General features: G+C 36.3%; 1 protein-coding gene and 1 long non-coding RNA gene across 2 annotated transcripts in view; one reads left to right on the top strand and one right to left on the bottom strand.

Moving 5' to 3' along the window:
- Positions 1-11,702, top strand: part of LOC135691464 (uncharacterized) — a 79,986-nt gene extending 68,284 nt beyond the window's left edge. Inside the window, exons 4-5 of the long non-coding RNA XR_016144460.1 lie at positions 6,172-6,244; positions 10,438-11,702. This is a non-coding gene — a long non-coding RNA (uncharacterized LOC135691464). The remainder of the gene's footprint in view (positions 1-6,171; positions 6,245-10,437) is intronic.
- Positions 6,509-17,505, bottom strand: LOC135692424 (transmembrane protein 116). Its single transcript, XM_065210543.2, has 13 exons — positions 17,384-17,505; positions 16,542-16,585; positions 15,905-15,968; positions 15,256-15,393; positions 14,331-14,462; positions 12,915-12,961; positions 12,456-12,536; positions 11,885-11,924; positions 11,697-11,795; positions 10,918-10,969; positions 9,817-9,909; positions 8,130-8,203; positions 6,509-7,412 (listed from the first exon to the last, which is right to left on the bottom strand). The coding sequence occupies exons 1-13, from the start codon at positions 17,477-17,479 to the stop codon at positions 7,278-7,280; spliced, it is 1,095 nt and encodes a 364-aa protein (XP_065066615.2). The 5' UTR covers positions 17,480-17,505; the 3' UTR covers positions 6,509-7,277.
- Positions 17,506-18,662: the final 1,157 nt, after the last annotated feature.

Raw genomic sequence — 18,662 nt, 5'->3', positions numbered from 1 at the left:
AGCAAATAATGCTGCAGAGATCGAACACGTGCCATCTAAAAGCCTAGAATCGTCATTCCCCGAGGTCAACATCCAAGACGATGACGAGGAACAATATCCAACATTTTCACCAAATCAGTTGGAACAAGCGAGCCATTATTTAGAGGAACCATTGAATAGAGAGTTGATAGGGAACAATGAAGGTGATACATCACAGCTCCAGGACGGGGATAGCCACAGGGATGTGGGACAGGGGCCCACCACCATGGCTGAAAGTAATCAGGGCAGACAAGGGAAAGTACCAGACAGTGAAGTGCGGTTACCTGATCAATCAGTTTCTGCTAGTCCACCTCCTGAGCGAGAACGCCCAAGAAGAACTAGAAACCCGCCAACAAAATTGTCGTATTATGGGTTAGGAACACCAGTGGACAATCAAGCAGGAATCTTCTCAATATATCCACTTGCATTAACACCGCAGACTAACTTGGTGCCATTTATGCATCCGTCATTTGCTGGACAGAGGCAACCGCTTGTACCACCACAAAGACAAAATATGTTTCGACCAGTCCAGTGTTTCACACCATGCGGACCTATTGTTTACTATTAGTAAGACTTATACGGTGTTCACTATCGTTTATGATATCAAATTAAAAATAACCAACAATTAAAAAAAACATCCAAACTACGCAAATAAGAGGGCCTATATGCCTAACATGATTTTTCATAATCGCTACTACTGTTCAATCACAGTGCAAGATAAGTTTCGCTGCGCAGCAAAGAAAAAGTTTATATCCAGTCGAACAATGATACATTGTTGCTGATCTTGTGGATGTAATCAGGACTCAATTAGGATTCAGCTCAAAGGACATTGATTATGTAATTCAGGGCTCATCGAGACGTCGAATTGTCCTAGTAATCACTATTCTCTGTCAGAGCATAAGAGATTGAACGGTGAACGTTGTTATCAATGTGTCTCCACAAGAACTTTACATCTCGGAGACTGAAATGTCCAGAAGACATTCATTTTGTGGGGGGAGAGTGTGAGGACCTCTCCGAAGACCCCCCTTTTAACCATTATTACAAGAACTGACTTACCCCCGGGAAGAGGACTTTTTAGTTAGTTAGAGAGAGGGACTGTTCGAATCAAGTTAAGGAGTTGTAAAGAGTATTTGGTTTTTATATAAAGGTTTGCGTTGGAAAACTATGTCGTGTTTTGTGTGTTTATTGCTTGAAGCTAATTGATTTGCACTCGAACCGGGCCACATGAGCATACTCAAAGGTGATTTCACCAAGAGAGGTCCCAAAATACTTACATATAGAGACTGCAAAAAATTTGATATTCCGAGCTTTAGATCTGAAATTTTGAGTCATCGAATACTAAACTTTAGAGACTACGGAAGTGTTCATATCTTAGTCAAAACTCTTCTTAATAAACATGCCCCCATTAAGAGAAAGTATGTTCGTGCAAACAACAGGCCATTTATGACGAAAGAATTACGTAAGGCAATAATGCATCGTAGCAAATTGAAAAATACATATACTAATAACAAAAATGAGGAAAATCATAAAGCATATAAACGGCAAAGGAACAAATGTGTAAAGTTATTACGTAATGCTAAAAGCAGTTATTTTACGAACCTAGACTTAAGTAATCTTACAGATAATCGCAAATTCTGGAGAGCGATCAAACCGGTCTTTGCAGAAAACATAAAAACAACATCCTCCATTACATTGGGCGAAAATGGAGAATTAATTAGTGGTGACCGCAAGATTGTAGAATCATTTAACAACTACTTTATAAACATAACATAATATCTAGGGATTCAACAAGATATAGCTCACATATCAGTTACAGATGGTATAAATGACCCAATTGATAAAGCCATTGAGAAATATAAAAACCACCCAAGTGTCATAAAATAAGAGAAATGTACCCTGACCCACAGCCCTTTGAATTTAGGAAAGTTAGCAGTGGGGAAATTTGGGATCAGATAAACAAACTTAATACCAGAAAGGCCTCACCAATAGAATGTATGCCTGCTAGGATATTTAAAGAATATTCAGACATTTGCTCTGAAATTTTACAAAGAACATTTAATGAGGACCTATCTAAAATGACATTTCCAAAAGAACTCAAATTAGGAGACATAAAAAAGATGATAAATTCAGTAAGAAAAATTATAGACCAATTGCTACCTTACCGTCAAGATCAAAAATATATGAGAGAATCATGGAATCACAAATTACTCCCTTCGCTCATGGTTTTCTATCACCACTGCTATGTGGTTTCAGAAGGAATTATAGCACCCAACATACATTACTCAGACTCTTAAAAAATTGCAAAAAAGCTCTAGATACTAAACAAACAGCCAGTGCACTATTGATGGATCTGTCAAAAGCATTTGACTGTCTGAATCATGACCTAATGATTGCTAAACTCAATGCTTATGGTTTTAGTAGGAGCGCCTTGAATTTCACATTTTCGTACCTTAGCCAGAGAAAACAAAGAGTCAAAATAAACGGCTCTTTCAGTGAATGGAAAACCACGAGTGTAGGTGTGCCTCAAGGATCAGTTTTGGGACCTCGCTTGTTCAATATATACATAAATGACATGTTTATGTTTATATCAAATAGCCAAATATGCAATTATGCTGATGATACAGCGCTATATGTCATCCACCAAGACATTAAGCAGGCTACTAAAATACTAGAACAAGACGTAGTTATTTTGAGAGACAATTGTATGAAAATGAATGGGGACAAATGCCACCTTATAAATTTTGGTAAAGGCAGCAATGACACATCTCTGAAAATAGATAAAACGATAATAAAACCAAGTAAAGAACAAAAACTTCTTGGAATAAGTATTGATAATAATCTGTCATTCAAAGGACACGTACAATCGATATGCAAAAAGGCCAGCCAAAAGCTACATGCTTTATCCCGAATCTCCAACTATGTGGATGATAAAAAAGTAAAACAGACCATGCACGTCTTCATTTTATCACAATTTAGCTACTGCCCTTTAATTTGAATGTTTTGTGATCGACAGATGAACAACAGAATAAACAGAATTCATGAAAAGTCTTTGCGTCTTGCCTTGCCTATGATGACTATGAATCAAGCTTTCAAACTCTTCTTGAAAAAGACAACTTGACATCTATCCATGATAAAAATCTGCAATTGCTTTTTACAGAAATATATAAAACTTTACATAATCTCAACCCAAGTTTCATGAAAGAAATACTGAATAAAATACATGCTATAATCTTAGAAATATATCCCGAATATCGCTATCAAAACCAAAATCAAATTGTTATGGTATAGAAAGTACAACCTTTATGGGACCCAAGCTCTGGCAAGAGCTTACAAATGACATTAAAACATCTTCTGGCCTCGCAATATTTAAGAAAAAGATTAAAACTTGGAAAGAAACAAAATGCAACTGCAGACTATGCAAACCTTACGTTGCGCAGATTGGATACTTGAAATAGTCATCGAATAATTGTATATTTTTATCTAATGAGTCATCCTTTTAAATTTGTACATTTCCTATATCATTTTATCCATTCATTGTAATTAATTTAAGATTTGTAAATGTAGTATTAATAGTAGGCTTTAATTAGCTGTTATATTAGCTAAAAAAATTTTGCTTCGCCTACTGTAAATAATTTTATAACAATAACAATAACGGTGCGATTAAATTGGCGCATGCTCAAAGACAATAAATTGAGCATCACGTCCCTGACAGTTTTCTGCACGTATGACAGTCGAACTCAAGGCGACTTTCAAAGCGGCCGCTTGTTGTTCACTGACATTTATCCAATCAGATTGACTGAAAACTTCCGCTCATACGATAGTTGGCAGCGGTTGAATGCATCACCAATTTCAAGGAAACGCAATGAAACACAAACACATTCAGGAGGCTGAATTGGTTCCCTTTTTATCGATTTCCGAATCAAATGAGGAGCAACATATCTTAATAATTCTTCAAAATTTGAAGCTGACATTCGAAACATCATTCACAATAATTCGGTATCCGACACTTGTGCTTGTCGAATAAGCAAATTGTATTCACCTTTAACCTTCGTTGCTGGTAAATTTTCCTGACGCAATACCAGAGCCTCCGACGAAGGGGGGGGGGGGGGGCGGGGGGGGCATGGCTCCCTCACTTTCTTGCAAAACAATAGAGCTTTTTTTAAAAACTTTTGTGATGATTGTTACATTTTCTCCTGGCCCCTCCACTTTCCAACCTGCGTCGGAACCCATGAATACCGTTCCTTTCTGGATAGTTTCGGATAGAAATGACGTTCTATTTCTTCACTTTCTAACAACAACTTTCTTCACAGATTTACAACTTCCATGTTTGCTTGCAAATTTTCGCGGGATTTCAAAGCTGTTCTCGTGATTCTGGTGGTCATGCTATCTCCAGTACGTATACGTACGTGGTTTCGGTTTCCTTAAATCTTCCGTACGCGCGGCCAAGTGGAGGTCGGCCTTTAATATACACAAGCTCTGTTTGTCTTCGGTCTTTTCAATATACACAAGCTCGCTTTGATCTGACAGGTTACACTTCTAATTAAATAAGAAGTCTGCGGGTTCTTGAATAAACTCTTTCAACACTAAAGCCTGGTTTCCATAAAAGTTTCCGAGGTCGCTGCGGTCGTCGGGTCGCCGAAAAATGAGTTCAGCGACCCCAGCGACTCCAGCAACAGTCTGTCTCCATTTGGTCGCTGAGGGTCGCTCGATTCCAGAACAACGCGGTCCAGAGATCTGGGCCTTGTAATTAAGCTCAATTTGTCAACATGGCTGCATTAAACTTAAGATTTCTGTTGCAAACTTGAAAGTTTTTAGTCCTATCCTTGTTGAGACGCGTTTTAAACAGGAGGCAGAGAAATTTTCAAAAAAGGTCCCAGCCTATTCCACACACTGACCAAGGAACTTCGATTAAATGACAGATAATACTTTTTCAGGGGAAATTGGCAGTTTAAAAGATCTTGCTATCAACATTATTTATTTCTTTATTTGATTATTTACATGCAAATTTTTCACCGATCTTCACCCAGCAGTTGAGTTTAACAAATTAATTTTTATATTTTGAATGGAATTTATTGTATACACACTCGTATCTTTGCACTACCTCAATGGACCGTGCGTTGTCTGCGCCTTCATAAGCTGCTATTTTGAAGCAAAGGAAGTCTACTACTGGGCATGCGCAGTGCTTTTTAGCAGTCGCTGACGGTCGCTGCCATGTTTCCATTAAAATATTTTTTTGAGTGCACTCAACCATGGGTCGCTGAGGGCCGCTGAGATAGAACTTCAACGATCCCAGCGAGTGGGTCGCCAGGGTCGTCGAGGGTCACCAGCAAAATAAGTTAGATTGTTTCCATAAAGTCGCTGGGGTCACTGAACCCGTTTTTGAGCGATCCTGGCGACTCCAGCGACTTCAGCGACTATATGGAAACCAGGCTTTAACAGGAAGGGTAGCCCGAAAATTTCAAAACAAAGAGCACTTTAAAAGAGCCCTAGTAGGATCACTTTAAAATCTCTCACAGCAGCATTATAACTTATACACCTGTAGGCAGTTTATGGTTAGCGTAAGTCCTCGAATAAGCTTCTGGGGCTTATTTTGCAGAAAATATTCTAGGGCGGGGGCTGACATGAAGGTGGGGGTTTTAATAGAAGCAGCCAATAGCATACCATGGGAACCAGAGCCACAGAATTTTGAAAGCATCTTCTTTTTCCGCTCTCAAATTTATGTGGCTCTGGTATTCAGAGTACCAAAAGCATTACCAAAGTAAAATTGAGGCTGGTCAGTTTGCTTGAAAATGAATATATAAGGGGATAAACCTATTGCTGTTGAAAAAACAGTTCCTGGTAGGCGGTGTTGAGATTTTTCAACCCCTTTAATGCATATACCAAATAACTTTATGTAAACGCCCCCTGATTTTTTGTTGCTCCTCGAATGAACACCTTTGTGATGTAGAAAACAAAACAAATCACTCACAGTGTGAGAAGAGACAGTTTTCAGAAAATAGGGAGAAAAATAAAGTACATCTTTGGAAAGTGTAATTATTCTCAGCTGAACTGGTAAATTTATCCAGTAAATGTCTAAAAAACCCACAACACTCAACATTAATCTGTTATTAATTTTCACCCAATCACAACAAACTGCTTATCGTTAATTTCTAGGTCGCTCAACCTATTCAGAGAAGGTGCGTTGGACAAAACAACAGCAAGAAAGAAAGGTCTACTCCTTGCTGTGGTAAGTAAATTGTATATATTTCTCGTAGCACCAGTTTCTTTGCTAGTTTAGAACTATCTGCCAAACATTAAAATCATTAGTAAATTAATCTACATACAAGTCCATATTCATCATTTTGTTGGAGCTAATAATCAACGGTGAACAAACTTATTTTGAATAAATTTCAAACTGAAAGGTTGACCTTAATAGTGAACTTTGAAGTTAGAAAAGTCAGATGAAATTTATTGAGACAGAAATTTCATTTTTATATTGATCAACAACACATCAATGGGTGCTACGATTCGATTCAAAACTAAAAAAAATACACAAAATAACTACATACATAAAATAAATTCTTTTTAAGTATAAATAAAAATATATTTCCAATGTAACAATATTCCAATAAATGAAAATCTACACAATATAGAAAATTAAAAAAAATCCACAAAATTTTCTCTTCTCTGGGATTTTTATCATTCCAGATATGTCAGTAAAAATACATCGAAGTAAAACTTTAAAAATGACACGATGATTATTGTACAGTTTCCTCTGTACCATTTATATCAACAAGAATCGATATCATGAAAGCCCTATATTACCCTGATTTTGTTACTGTTACCGGAAAAATCACTAAGATTTTGTATTTACGCGTATCTTGGTTTTTTAAGAATTGGTTATCATCAGCATTAAATCCAAATTAATGCCTCAATTCTTGAACAAAAATTACATACAAAGATCGCAATATTAAAAGATTTGTGAAAAGATTTTGGCTGTTTTGATCTTATATTGATTTTAAGTCTATGTATAGATAATAAGTTTTAGAGAAAGTTTTCAAAGATATTGGAACAAACGGAGGCACATATTTGATACGAATAGAGGTCAACCCTTTGAGCCTAGCTCATTTTCAAGTTAGTCTCAACAGGGAGAAATGTTTCTAAACCTATCTGCACAAATATGAAACAAAATAGTAATTTCATCCAGAGAGCAAATATTAGAGTCTCAGGGTAATGTAAAGCTTGCATCCTATTATACAACAAAATGATTTCCTAGTTTGTCAAACATCACTTTGAAAAGAACTGGCCGGTTGTACGACCAAGGGAGACCTCTCATTAATTGCCTGTTTGAAGCCAGGTCGGTACCATCCGTAAATAAAGGCATTTATAAAGCCTTGGAGTGGACATGTACAAGCCTACGAAGCAAAAGGAATGTTATTTGCTACTTGTCACTCTAGGCATTAGGACTACAGTGGCAGTTCCCAATATGACATATATAATATTAGTTTGGAATTGACTGGCTTTCTTTGCAGAAACAGAGATCAAGACAAGTTGGACCTTGTTATGAATTTTGGATCTAATAGTGAATGTCATGATTTGACAATTTGTGAGGATTACAATCTGAAAATCTTCCCCAACAAAAATCTACTCATGAAACTCTGCAAGAATTTTGTAACATCAAGAAGCCGCAAAGTTAAAATCATAACTGCCATTGTGAGATGTTGCATTTTATGTCTAAAATAAATATCTATGATGGACAGAAGACAAATCATTAAGGCATCGCAATCGACGTTTAAATAGAATCTAACAACGAGATGACAAAAGATGCCGAGAAGAAAAATGGCTGGTTTTACTCTGACTAACCAATACGCCTAGCCTAACCTCTTCTCCATGAACCGCCAGATTGTCTTGTATATATGTTTCCTCATCGCATTCAAATAAAAAATCAGACCATAATTTTAAAAATTCAACAAAGCCAGAAGCTTTTTAAGATATATTTCAAGAAGCCATGTTTTATTTTAACCCCTTTCATTTCAAAGGTGTTTTTCGATGTTATCTATCAATTATGACATATCAACAAACAGAGCTATTAGCACTTCAGATATTTTCAAGAAAAAAACAAGGCAACGTACCTGAATTATATACAACCAATATAGACTTTTCATTTGAAATGATGAGGACATAGAAATTATTCCAAGCACTAGGCCTAGAAAGAAAACATGAGACGATGACAATCTTACAAAAAGGGGGACCAAAGAAAACGCAATCAATGAAAGGCAATATTGTGTATACAATAAAGAAACATACAAAGAAAATATAATGGATGGTTTATCCAGGTTTAAATATATGCATTTACATTTAGCGACCGCTAACGTCTCATGTATGCTAATTTTGCAAATACGCTGTTACTGTTTTCTATTCGGAGCCGTTTTGCCATTTTGTGGGAACATGTTGTTTTTCCTTATCGAATTATTGCCGATAAATGCGTCCCCCATTCCGAGCTTTCATATGTGACTAAACATTCCTGAATGGTAGAAGCACATTCCTTTTGAATGGAAGGAAGCACGACTTTAGCAATGAAAACCAGTCGAGCCTTCATAGTGGAAAACAATCGGTTATGGCCGATTTTAATTGACCTTGCCAACCCAAGGCATTTCTAGATATAAAGGATACTTTCAATGATTAACTGTTTCCAAGCTCTAAAACAGGCCGAAATTGGTATTGGTATTGGTTTCTACCTAGCATCCAAGCGTAGTTTTTAAGGACACTGAATTATGCTTATAGAGCAGTGTTCTGGTCCTTCCTCTCGATGTGACCCCATCTTGTGACTCCTATGCCTGGAAATACAGAGGGCTGGCGACTCTCCTCACTCTGGGTGAAAGTTTGGTGATGCCAGGGGCTCGAACCACGGAGCCTCAGGTCTGCTGTCAGCGCCGCTAGCCACTGAGCCATCCTTGCATCAATGCCTCTTCAAGCCAATATCCAGACTAAATTTCGTGATTTTGTCAAGCTTGGGGCATAACGAAAATTTGTAGCGTTTTTATTACACAAATTTCCATTTCTTTAGACTAAAGGACTTTCAACGAATATATTGCCCAGAAATGCTACTCTCTATGAACACTGGCTAGAAGTCAAGTTCTTTTTTTACAAAAAGATCAAGGTAACTCAAGGACTTTTTGCCACATCCCCTATGTTACTTTCGTCCCGCGCCTGTATAAAAACTTTTGGTTACCGTAAATCATTCTCTAACGTTCATACTCTGCAAATAAAAAGTACTTTGCTGTGTTTCGTATGCTGTGTTTCGTATGCTGTGTTTCGTATGCTGTGTTTCGTATGCTGTGTTTCGTACGCTGTGTTTCGTATTCTCTGTTTCGTATGCTGTGTTTCGTATGCTGTGTTTCGTATGCTGTGTTTCGTACGCTGTGTTTCGTATTCTCTGTTTCGTATGCTGTGTTTCGTATGCTGTGTTTCGTATGCTGTGTTTCGTATGCTGTGTTTCGTATGCTCTGTTTCGTATGCTCTGTTTCGTATGCTGTGTTTCGCATGCTGTGTTTCGTATGCTGTGCTTTGTATGCTGTGTTTCGTATGCTCTGTTTCGTATGCTCTGTTTCGTATGCTGTGTTTCGTATGCTGTGTTTCGTATGCTGTGTTTCGTATTCTCTGTTTCGTATGCTCTGTTTCGTATGCTGTGTTTTGTATGCTGTGTTTCGTATGCTCTGTTTCGTATGCTGTGTTTTGTATGCTGTGTTTCGTATGCTGTGTTTCACTGCTATTATCAAATTTAACGGTACCAAAGATTCATTTAATTCTTTTACTTACTGGGTGTCCAACAAATCAGAAACGTCCCACAGAAAAGGGCCAGTCTTCTTTTTACTGATGTAAGCATGCCGCGTTGCCTTTTTGAAATGATGCCTAGATAACAAAAATATATCAAGGTTAAGGAAATCAATAGTAAAAAGAAATCATAAAGTAGACGACAGCTTTTGAAGAAACAGATAAACCCACAAAAATAGCCTATTGGCGAGAGAACAAAGATTTTAAGGTCATGGAAGAAACAAACCAAAACGATGATGAGAATCCAATAAGCTATGAAATCGAATTTTGAAGATGAATTTGATCTAAAACTAATATTTCGCCCCGGCATACAGGGCCTCATCAGAGTAAATGCCAGGGTGAAAACATTTGGTCTGCCAATATGAAGCACTGGGTGGGTCTGGAATTACATTGCTTAATTATAATAGCAGTGAAAGAAATTGCATTAAACGAGTAAAGTTGCATTAAACCGAATCCAATGAAGAAGATACATCCACGCAGCTTTTGCTACGCGTCACTCGAAAACATGCCTGTTTTGATATGATGCGCGTATAATGTTCACGACAAAACAGTCAGGGCAGACAAACTTTGGCCAGCTCATATTATGGTCTTCCTTTTGCCTTACAGATTCGACTGTTGCAAGGCAAAAGAATAATGCAAAATCATTTTTATGGTGAAGGTATTTCAGGTATGTCTTTAAAAACTTCTCTAAAGGCAGACTTCTTATTAGATTATTAGATTATTAGTGAAGAAAGGCGCTTTTCAGAATATCCCAATACAAAATACATTAGAATCTGTCACCAGAACTATAAAGATTGCGCAGTCAAAGTAAAAACGAAAATCAGTAAAAGGCCTGTTATTGATTGAAAGAAAATAGAGTGGCAGTGTGATGACGTCATAAAATATGTTTTCAGAATATTGGATCTTGGCCACATAACCTGAAAGAACACCATGAAATGCAACCAAGTTTCCAAAATCAGCTAGACATTACTTGTTATTTAGGGGATTGGCCATGTTCGACATAGTACATATTTCTAAAATAAATTATCATGACGTCATCAGTTTGCCACTCTATGCAGGAAAAGGAAAGGTAATCGGACATCTTACCACCATAAATCTGTATAGATCTGAAAGCTCTGTAGGCCATCATGTTATACGCCTGCCAAAGAAAGCAGTCAATTTCGAATCACGTCAAGATCTGATACAGGAAACAAAAAGGCATTTGAACCTTGGCCAGTATCTATTAAGCTGGGTTTAAGACGTTTTAGGTTCGAAAAGGCCTTGGTGAAAAGGGACAACAAGTGACGAAGATTTTGCCTATCGAGTTTGAGAGCATAATTTTCAGCGCATACCGTAAGCCCCTGAATAAGCCCCTACCTTCGAAAAGGCCTCATGGTCTGGGTACTGCATCGACAGCAATTAGGTTTATTCCAAAAAGGTTTACTGCAAAATATATGCATTTTTAACATACTGACCAGCGTCGATCAAATAGACGAAGGAATTTACCCTGGTAATATTTTTGGGTGCTGCTTAAAAAGCCCCAACCTTTGAATAAATCTCCCTCTGTCGAATAAGCCCTCACCCCAAACATTTTTTGCCAAATAGGCTCCGGGGGCTTCTTTGAGGATTTACGGTATTCGACATAGTGTTTCTTTAGACATCACAGAATAAAAGAAACATATGAGACATCAATCAATATTATCCCATTACAACCCTAAAGTGGAAAGACACTGCTTCGTGGAAAAGAGAAACCTCCTGCCTTCCAACATAACAGTTTGTGGTCATGGAGCATATTCCATAAGCTTTAACATAACATAGCAAGTATGCTTCAACAAAATATTGCAAAGTTAATTTTTCCATTACATAGAAAGTGTGTTTCAACTCACCACCGTCCCGATAATCGACAGGACGAGGAAGCCCAGGAAGGTGTACTTGTAGATTCCATACCAGTCAGGCTCATCCTTATAACTTGCATCTTTTATCATCTTTAAAAATAAGATGGAGATATATATTACATAAAGGGAGATAATCAAAAAATAAATTATTTTACTTTTAATAGAAACAGCCTACTTACTTGACAGTTTGAATTTTTGAAATGGAACAGTGGCAGGCAGCTGGAAAATAAATTGATATGTATGTAAATTATAGGGGGAAACACAAAAACCTAGATTTGCTTGGAGTGAGAACTTTCTATGGCCATTTTTGTACAGAAATGTAGAGAGGGCCAGACAGAGGGCTATAAGAAATGGGAAAGCAACAGAGATTCATAAGAAATAGGCACGCAATAGAGATATCAACAACAAGAAGCATAACATAACAAAAAGAAGATGAAATTACAGTAAGTTTGAAATAACCAGAAAAAGGTTTTTGAAAAATTTAGGAAGCCATATACCCGTTCTTAAATAGCCCCCTTTTAATGCAACATAAAAATGCTGAAACTTATCGCCTGACACTCCCAAGGGTGTAGAGCATTGATTTGTCCTTAACAAGTTCTAACGTTTTCACGATGAAGCATGTTCTGATGTTTTATACTCTGAAGATTGTCAAAAAAAGCTTCAGTGTCTTAAAATTCTGTCTTTTTCTAAGCCATTTTTAAATTCAGTACCAAAAACTTTGAACTATTCAAATTTGAGGAAGCTTTGTACCTGGAGCAAATGTTATCATTAGGTCCAAACGAGGTGTGATCAACAGAAAAAAGGATTAGAGTCACCAACAACGGAAGAAACCTAAAACACGAAAAACTGATTGTTGTAAAGTGGAAAACAAAAGAAGCACAAAATACTTTATCTAACAGAATATAAATTGCAAAAGTATTGGATGTCTTGGAAAATATTAAAATTATAAATTCTTTTAAAATATCTTTCTTACGGTTTAAGGGACTTGTACCTTTGAGTGAACATTCATAATAATCATTCGCTTAATCAAGGATATTTCTCTTTTTCCTTAACGAAATAAGTTCATTATTGCTATTCATTTTTATATCTTTATGATATCTATGTATCGGAAAAAGGTTTGGTGCAGTGTGATGATCCCTGTGGTATCACTCGGAATGTTATCTGGCCCATTTATACCCATTAATGTATGAATGGCTTCTTGCAGCTTACCATGCTAAACCATAATAAACAAATTGCGTGTTGCATTTCTTGAGACCCTTGAACGAAAAAGACAATTAAGAAGATGTGTTTTCTAGACATTTGAACAAACATTGTTTATCCCTCCACATTAGAAAATATGCCTCACAATATTAAATTATTCTGCCAAAAACACATTCATCCCAAAAGGATGAAGGTGGGCTGAAATTTGGATGTTAGTGGGATGAGAGTGGGGTGAAAGTGAGATGAAATTAGGATGAAAGTGAGATGAGAGTGGGATGGAAGTGGGAGCAGAGTGGGATTAAAGTGGGATCAGAGTGGGATTAAAGCGAGATGAAGGCGGAATGAGAGTTGGATGAAAATGGGTTTCAACCAGCCATCTGCTATCCATCTGTAAGATGCTATGAAAAAGCTCAAACAGAGAAATCATTATCCAAAGATAGGTTAAATGGAATGGAATTGCCTTGTTTCGAGTTAAATGCGGAACGAAAAGAGATAATAGTGCAGGAGCAAATAGTGCTCTTAACATTTGGAAACATTTCACTTAAACTAAATTCTGTAATAAATTTTCTTTTAAATAAAATGTATCCCTTTCAGTTTGAGGGCCTCTTGTCAATCATGATCGTTGTATGAGTTCTTTATTTGACCAAATAAGTGCTTGATTAATAAGTTCCAATTTTGTCAAAATTCAAACTTTCAGTCCTGCCAATACCACATTGGTTGGATTTTCTACCAAAATGTGAAGAGCCAAGATAGCTATAGAATGAGCAAATCCACAGGGTCTAGAGACGAATTTGACAAAAGTCAAATGCAAACGACAGGAACATTGCACCCAATTTCAAAAGGAATATATATTGAATCAGTTTTAACATAAGACAACTGTTGGACCAGAGTTCCTGTCCATTGCAAAAAGGTGGCCGTAACTTGGATGTTTTGGGACAAAGCTATCTGTCTGTTTTTCAAGGAGGCATGCTAGAAACTAAAGTAGGCATTCATATTCCACAGAGCTTGCGATTAAAAAGTGCAAAACGGACAGAAAACATAAAATTAAAATTTCACTTATTTAGAAAAGCTTTTAGGGGCAAGAATTTATATGCATTCCCATAAATAACTGATACCCAAAGGTTGCTAGTCAATACCCATTAAAATGAGCTGACAGCATTTGGGATGCCGACAAACATTTGCTTATGTTAATGGCTCAATCAACTCGGGAGGTCTGTAGGCTCCCTGCTTCTGCTTCTTTATACTGCTAAACTTTTCACTGATTAGAGGTGTCCAGGTCTCTATTGGGATCTCAATTAATGTGGATTTCACTGTACAATGCATATCTTAAATGAAGGACATCATGAGAGTAAGACACAATGAAGATGAAACCCTGATAGTTTGAAATAAAACAAGGAGCAAAATCACAAAAACATAGAAACTCACTACTTTCTTTGAACGATCAACTGATGGTCGGATTGGTCTCCTGACTGAGTCACCTTTCGCACGAACTGTAATTTTTTGGTATACTGTTCTAGCATAGTTTAATGTCAGAAAAAATGTAGCCATATAGAAAGCCTATGCAAGATAAAAATAAGCATCAGATTGGTAATAAAATAAAATTTGCAGAAAAGCAAACAATCCTGTCAAAAAATGGTAATTAATATAAAATTCTACCCTTGTTATAAAAACAGCTACACAGACTATCAATACCAGCAGTGACGTACCAAAACATGTTACACAGCAATAATCCAAAAACAATTGAAAAAACAACAAACAAATCACTGCACTGATGACAGCCTTTTCATCTAAGGTTTACCATGGTTTGCCAGAGGTACTAAAAATGCTTTGACAATCAACCTCTTTTCATAAAAAATTTGGACTTTAGAAACTGAGACTGAAATATTCTTAAGAGATTTTTGTCTAGAAAAGTTCTGAATTTCTTTTATATTTATTAGTTCTCAATAATGATAAAAAGTTAGCTGTTAGTTGCCATATTGTGAGTTAAATATTGGTGATCAAATAAACTTTAAACAATAATTAAAAGATTAGAAACTTGTTTGTGTCATTTTGAAAAAATCAAAGTTTTGAGGTTAAGCAAAATTCTCTAAATCAATTAATATTTAACCGAATTTCCCTTAGCAAAATTGAGTCTACAAAGAGAAAGAAAATACGAAATGCCAAATTGTCTAGCCGTTTTTTTGCAATCATCCTTATCAACAAGATAAAATATCTTATTTTGAAACAAAAAAAAATCATAAACTCAAAGCCATCTTTATTGACATATTCCTGATACACAAATCCTCTTTTATATCCTAAAATTTCAAAATATGAAAATAATTATCAGAGTAGGTTTACAAAATCTAATTACCGTGGCAAACCCAGTCAAGTATGGGCATGATTTATTCCTTATAGCCGTCTCCTCAAGTGTGTGGTAAGCGATCGATCCAATGAAAAGAAACAAAGAGCCCAACAAGTCTGCCAAGGAAAGATGGAAGATAGGGTGGACCTGCAAAAAAGAAGCTCCATTTGCTTTACATCAGCTTGATACAACTTAAAATCAGCTCACTGTGAAATACTTTAGTAAGCCATCAATGTGATTAAATGAATCTGTCATTGATTGCAAGCTAATGCATACAACAGTTTAATGTTCTAGCCATTTTCCCTTCAAAAGCTGTTTTAGATAATACTTTTTGAAAGCATAGGTATATTATCATTAAAGGCTCTTGAGCAATCGGAATGCTTTGTGACTATAATTAAAAGAACCAGCCTCAGACCATACTCCATGAAAATACAAAATACAGGCAATTTCTAAAAATGCCAGTTGTGCTAGAGCCTTTGACCAACTTTTTAGAAACATTTTTTAAAATTAATGATAACCATTGCTTGTGCCTATAAATAGGAAATTGAATTCTAGCAACCTAAAGAATATATGCTTATTAAGCAGTGTTCTGCTCCGTTCTTTTGATGTCAACATACTGTGTGATTCCTATGCCTAGAAAAAAAACTATCTATTGTACCTCTCTATTTGACATTTTTCTTTTAACTATGGATGTTATTACAATTGAAGCTGAACCCAACAAGCTGAAAAAAAGAAGATTATATACATAGTGATTTTACTGACAAAATGAAAATATTGCATCAACACCCTATGAAAAATATTGCATTCAACACCAAATCATAGATTACTTGCATCATATCTTACAATAGATAAAACTCTTTGTAAAGATACAATTAAAGTTATGATATTAAACACATTTGATGGCAATGAAACAAAAGAACAACACGATAAAACACAGTAAACTTAGAGGCCAAAAATGGTAACAAATCAAGTGACACTTCTGGCCTGAATCAATTCATGCCGTATCCCCCAAATGATTTCCCTGAGGTTGGGATACTTATGATGTCAGGACTAAAAGGTGAGATCTTACTGGCCAACAGTCACAGACTTGCATGTAGGAAGGAACTGAAATGTGAAAAAGTGTACAGGCAAGACCTTGCAAAGTATCTAAATATTTAGCAGGTAATTGTTTGCGGCGATTACTATCATTTGTAATAAAATAACCGAATAACATCATACTTAGTCTGATGAAATGATATTTGATAATATTTGTTGATAATGTAGATGAGGATTGCATATAACTAATCAAGATTCACCTCATACAAGCCATGATCAAATATAAGTAGCTGAGGCTTTTCATCTGAAAGAATGAAGAGTAGACTGACATAAGTCAGATACTTCTATACCTTAGATAAAAATGCTTTGTCCCAGTCCCCATAGAATAAATGCTATCGTTTTAATAAGATAATTGTTGATTCTAGAAGTTGAATTCACAAATATTTCATGGCAGACTGGCTTAGAAATTATTACTGGGCATTCAGTAAAAGTCAAGAAACTTACGGAGAGCAATCAGTACTTGAAAGAAAAAAAGGTAAGATTTCAGAAATTTGATGAAAATCCACCAATATTATTCACTGGTTAGCATTTAGATCCAGATGACGAAAATGTGTTTCCCTTATCTAAGAACAGCATAGAAACAGAAGTGAATCTCTTGGCAGAAAAGTCACAGCGTTTAAAATTTTGTCTTGTCCGAAGAGGTCCAACATATTAAATAAAGCAATAAAGTAATATCTCTAAAGCTGATTTAAAAAACCAAGAAAATTTCAAAAACCTTATTACAAAACATACGATTCATGCAAGAAAGAGTTGTGTGCCACAGACAGTTGATTTTTTGAGATCGTTTTGCATATTTGCAGATTATGTGTTTAGAAAACAATTCTAAACTTAATTTTAACGTTAGAAGACCTGCCTAGTGAAACTATTTGTAAGGACGTCATGGTGGTCATTCAAAATACCCTTCGGAGGCATTTCCTCAACTGCATTTTTTACTGACGAAAAATTTGACCAGCCTTAAGGCTATATATGCTGTAGTATTTTCTACCCTAAGGCTAGCTATGATTTCATAAAAAGATCTCATCAGAGTATTTCTTTGGTTTACCTGAGACCCGCTTAAAATGTAAATCATCTTTGTTGGATAAAGAAAAGGCGCAGTAGGTTGGAGAGCAATTTCGCCGGCTCTCTGATCCTTCGCCATCTTGAATTTCCTGGTACTTTAACTGCAGCAGTCCTGCGCAGGGGAAGTTGCTTTGATAAAGGGGGTTATGAATTACCGGTATTTGCAAATAGGGGTGGGGGTGGGGCCTGGGTGACTCATGAGAGAGGGAGCTTTAACAAAGGAGCTTGTAAAAATCATAAGTGAACCTTTTTACTAGAAACATTTATTGTTTTAGATAACACTTCAGGCATTCCAAGGGCTTTTTGGTAGGTATTTTAGCCTGTGAGGAAAGAGAAAGTTTGTTCTCTAATCAAGACAGACGAAATGCGAAAGTCCCAGACAAGTTTCCAATTAGAGTACTTAAACTCAAAGCAACATGTTGAAATATTATCCAATCCTAGGCCTCAGATGAGATACTAATAACCTGAAAACCTGGTGGTGTCCAGGAACGTAAACGATAGGGATGCGCGACACCCCCCCCCCCCCCAAAGTTTAGAAAAGCCAATTTCAGTTGGAAAACTTAACAAAGTTCCTAGATTTCTTTTATTAAGACCAAACTTGTGAATTCCAGTAATCGTTCTCTTTTGTGAAGTCCTGTAGCCATTGGATCTAGAATTGCACCATTGAACCGTTTATTTTTTTGACGGGAATTAAATTGAATCAAATAAATCTTAACAGGCAAGGTGAATTCCCGGGTAAGAAAATTTAAACTTTACAATCAGTACTGGGCCTACAGTTTTGAAAAATAATACCCTGTACTGATCAGAAAAATTCAAGTGGGAACTTTTTAAGAAAATACAAGTAGATAGTTAGTATAATAAAAATTTAAGAACCTTTCAGTACTAGAAATGTTCAATGCTTCTTATAAAAAAACGACTGCACCTGCTGTTTGTAAACGTCTTTATCTCCTTATTATAAATTGCTATGATAAAGCTGCTGTGAAGGCAGAAAACCTCGCAAAAGCTGCAGCAGTATTTTATCAAAGAAGAGTATTTTATCTTACAAATCGGGCATATCCACTTGCTCTCTTGAATCCCCACTTCATTTGGCCTCTGAAAATTGTTAAAAATTTCCTTTGATCAAAAACAAAGACGAAGGACTCAATTCCTTGATGCTTCCATATCGTTAAAGTGTCTTGACACAATATTGGTAAATATGCAGTGCCTTGACACAAGATAGGAAAGCAGTTCTTTGGGTACGCTCAAACACTTCGTAGCCTGTC

Source organism: Rhopilema esculentum, chromosome 3 (assembly GCF_057945365.1).
Source record: "Rhopilema esculentum isolate cy_ngs chromosome 3, ASM5794536v1, whole genome shotgun sequence".
Taxonomy (NCBI): Eukaryota; Metazoa; Cnidaria; class Scyphozoa; order Rhizostomeae; family Rhizostomatidae; genus Rhopilema; species Rhopilema esculentum.
Note: the sequence above shows the minus strand (reverse complement) of the source record. Positions and strands in the feature narration are given on the sequence as shown.